The 3,772-nt window shown below is 39.7% G+C and overlaps 1 protein-coding gene across 1 annotated transcript; it reads right to left on the minus strand.

Annotated features, from left to right (window-relative positions):
• Positions 1–98: 98 nt before the first annotated feature.
• Positions 99–3,204, minus strand: LOC125252951. The gene is given in 3 exon segments (XM_048166652.1): positions 99–1,203; positions 1,205–2,509; positions 2,775–3,204. Coding segments are annotated over 3 exon segments (1,638 nt in total). The 5' UTR covers positions 3,078–3,204; the 3' UTR covers positions 99–1,173.
• Positions 3,205–3,772: the final 568 nt, after the last annotated feature.

The raw sequence follows: 3,772 nt of genomic DNA on the forward strand, positions 1-3,772 counted from the left end.
TGACAGTGATGATGTCCCAGTCTCCCACAGTGAGACGGAGGATGGACTGTTTCTGCTTTCAACAAGACAGCAAAGGATTCTGTAAAGGCTGTGGTTTTTCTGCCTTGTGTTCAGCATTTCACACCCCTTTCACTATTTGTCTAGTAAATTTACTTGGAGCACCCCAGCAACGGATGTTTTGATTCGCTTGTGCCTCACTTCTAGTCGTGTTTTTGTAAAAGCAAAAAATGAAAGCACACCCTTCCCCTTTGACACTATAGTGGACCAATGAAATCTAATTGTAAGGATTTATCTTACATGTCTGCAAATGTGTGAGTGCTTTTCATATACAGATGCATCAACTTGTATTGCCCTTTCTATTTCTTTTTCAGTTGTTTATACATTTTGAATCATTGAGGATCAATGACCAATAAAGGTCAATTGCTCATTCTCATCAAAGTGTTGCTATTTTTTGCAACAAAACATATAAAACAATGGAGAAGGCAGTTTGCTGCTTTTAAACATAGGCTCTAGTTTAAGACTCTGTTGAGTACCAGAATATAATTTGGAAGATGTTATTCCAATGTATGTTTCTTCTCTTGTGTAGGCAAACAGGGAGATCTTTAAAGTTCATAGCAAACTCTTACAGGCCTGTGTTGAGGATTGTGAGTGGATGGAGATGTCTGTGAGCGTGAACACAGTTTGAATTACTCTTCATGTGTTCAGACTTGTGTAGATGTGTGTTTAAGAGAGTCTACACTCATGTCAGAGATTTATTTTTTACTGACAACAAACTGCACTAATTTGTGTATAAGAATATATAATAGATTCATGCATGTTTTTATTGAGCTTTTTGTTTTTGCATACAAATCAAATGAAAAGCAGCTGTTGATTTCAGAAGCACAGATGAGAGTCTTTTTTTAATGTTAGAAATCTTGTAGGTTAGTAAGAGCTCCAAATACAATCACAATCACAACGTCCTGCTTTAGTCATATTTATACACTCCGCAAAAATAAAGCACAACATGCTTTCCTTTATTGTATTTGTTTTTTTTTTGCAGGTGTTTTACCTGTATTTTGAATTTTACACTGTGTTGCATTGTGTTTTAGAGTCAATGGAAATGGTAATGAGCTGCCAGTACTTTTTCTGTTATTTTTTACGAATTTACTTCTTACAGTATACTACACACTGTGTTTAACAATAATCCCAGTTGCCTTCATCATCCCGTGTAGCACCACGTATAACTTGAACCATATTTAGCACAGGCATGGTTGTCGCGGCAGTACTTCCCATTTTTAGCCTTACTTCCCCACAGTGGAGGGCTGCAGTAATCCCACTGGCAGGCAGGGCCAAAGATTTCAATAGACATACTGGTCCAGCACCAGTAGTAGTCGTAGCCGTATGTGGCGCAGGGGTGACCATCCATGCACTTCTCTCCATTAACCGTGATGAGTGAGTATTGGGGTGAGCACGGTTTCTGGTCCTTGCCTGACTCACACCTGTAGCCCTTGACTTCGTCATTGTACAGGCAGGAAGTGGAGCAGAAAAGCTTGGTTTTACCTCCTGAGCCATCAACTGCAGTCATCCGATTCTCTGGGACCAACAGGCATTCAACAGCATCTGTCCCCTCGGACACCTCCCTCTTTCTGAGCTCATCATGCGCAATTTTCAATGGTTTGGCATGAGTTATAAGACAAGCACTTCCAGCTAAAACCTTCAGATCCTCTGCCACAGAAAAGTAAGTGCTCATGTTGTTAAAGGCTAATTTTACTGTCATCTGACTCACCCTGAAGTTTTTTGACGATTGGCGGCCACTCCAGCTGGCGGCCCTTTTCACCGCACCAAACGTGTTCTGCATATCTGGGTTCATTTTCACTATTTGATTCCCTGGAGGATTCATTAATTTTTCAATGTCTTCCCTAAGCTTTTTTAACTTATAATTGTCTTCAAAACAATTACCCACAAAAATCTTAACTGGCCGTCCCGTCCCGTAGAGTCTGCTGAGCTCATTATTCAGGTTTGAGACACTCATCAGGTTTATGTCAAACTCTTCTGGCTGGTTTTTTGCCATATAGCTGAAGGAGAGAGACTTTGTGTCATCAGTGTGGTGTTTATAACAGACAGCTGTCCAGATGTGAGAGGGCACCGTCACCCTTAGAGGGTCGTCAGAGGTTTCCTCTTCTGGTATTCGTTTATTTGCATCAGGTACTGTACCTGTGACGATGTAGGCTGTTGCAGAAGAACCGTCAAGCTCAAGCTGTCCTTTTAAATACTTCTTCAAACTGTTCTCCCACTTATACCAATGGATACGGTTGAAACACGGGTCCATAGGTGCGGCGTTGGTCAGTGTGAATGTTGCCGTACGGCCATCACAGCTTTGGAAGCTGCTGGGGTTCAGGTGTCCACGATCATATCCGGTGCCTAAGTAGTCACTGGTCATGGCTTGAAATTCTTTAATTCTGTCTTTATCAAGTTTCAAATTCCTCAAGTCTTTCTCAAGGACCATATGTTCAATTTGGTAATCTGAAATCTACATGTTAGATGGTTAGTCTGATGCTGTAAGAAAATACTGTTTTCAAATTTTCTTGTGGAAAAAAGTGGGCATTTATAATGTTTACAGTACAATTACTGTATAAGAACATTCAAAAAAGTACCATCCATCTAATATATATTTCAAATGATTTGCAATGGCAAAACCGAATGAAGACCAATAATTAAATTAACATAACTTCTTATGGATTGCAGAGCTTAAACTAATAAAAGTCTTTTGTTAGAGAGCAGAAGCACATAGTCACCTGCGGCTCGACATGCCAGATGTCTTTCCTTCTATCGCCACTCGAGGAATTGGGATCAAAGGTGTAGGCACTGTAGAGGGGAATCCTGTGACGAGGCGAGTACAGCGTAGCGTAATAAGAGTGTAGCGTAATGGATTCTTCTTTTTTATACTTCTGACAGATTTCCTTGGTATTCTGATCCATCCCTCCTGGTTTGGTCTGTTTGTAGAAGAATCTTTCACAACCTTTAAAGTTATCGACCATTTCTGCCTGAGCGCTGAATGCTCTCAGCACAACAGAGGTGAGCAGAGCCAGAACAAACATGGTTTGAAGTCGGTCTTGTGTTAAAGAGCAGAGACACCAGAAGCACAGCTGCTTTAAAGACACTGTCAGAGATGATGTTGTGGGTGTGACTGAAATTGACAAATGAGAAGAAATGAGGAAAATGATGGGACCTTCGCTTCACCATGCTTATGGGACTACCCTTATGAAAAAGGAGTTCTTCTTTTTAAAGAAAACAATTTCAGTTAATATACTTCTCATAAATATACTTAAATTGCATTTAAGCATACTTGACTTGTACTAACAGAAAAGTCTAAAAGTCTAAGTATTTGGTTGTAATCAATTTTTACTTAAAAGTATAATTAAGTATTCTAAGTATAATTGGCTCGTAGTCTTGTTAGAGAGATATAGGGAGGCTACTGTGTCAAAATGATTGATGATGACCTTTTGACCTTACATATTTGGCATATTTTTCATATGACGTATGATTATCCTCATGGGGTTGGATTGCGGAATGATTGATATTGAACTGTCAGGTTGTATTTAAATAGTTGTTATTTGAACTCTCTCTAACCCGACTGATGTTTTGACCACATGTGTGAAAAAATGGATAATTTATAATCAGGATGATCATAATATGACAAACAATAACCATTATTAGTGCAGAGTTTGGCAGCCACTCTCTCTCACACACACACACACACACACACACACACACACACACACACACACACACA

This window comes from Megalobrama amblycephala, linkage group LG18 (genome assembly GCF_018812025.1).
Source record: "Megalobrama amblycephala isolate DHTTF-2021 linkage group LG18, ASM1881202v1, whole genome shotgun sequence".
Lineage (NCBI taxonomy): Eukaryota > Metazoa > Chordata > Actinopteri > Cypriniformes > Xenocyprididae > Megalobrama > Megalobrama amblycephala.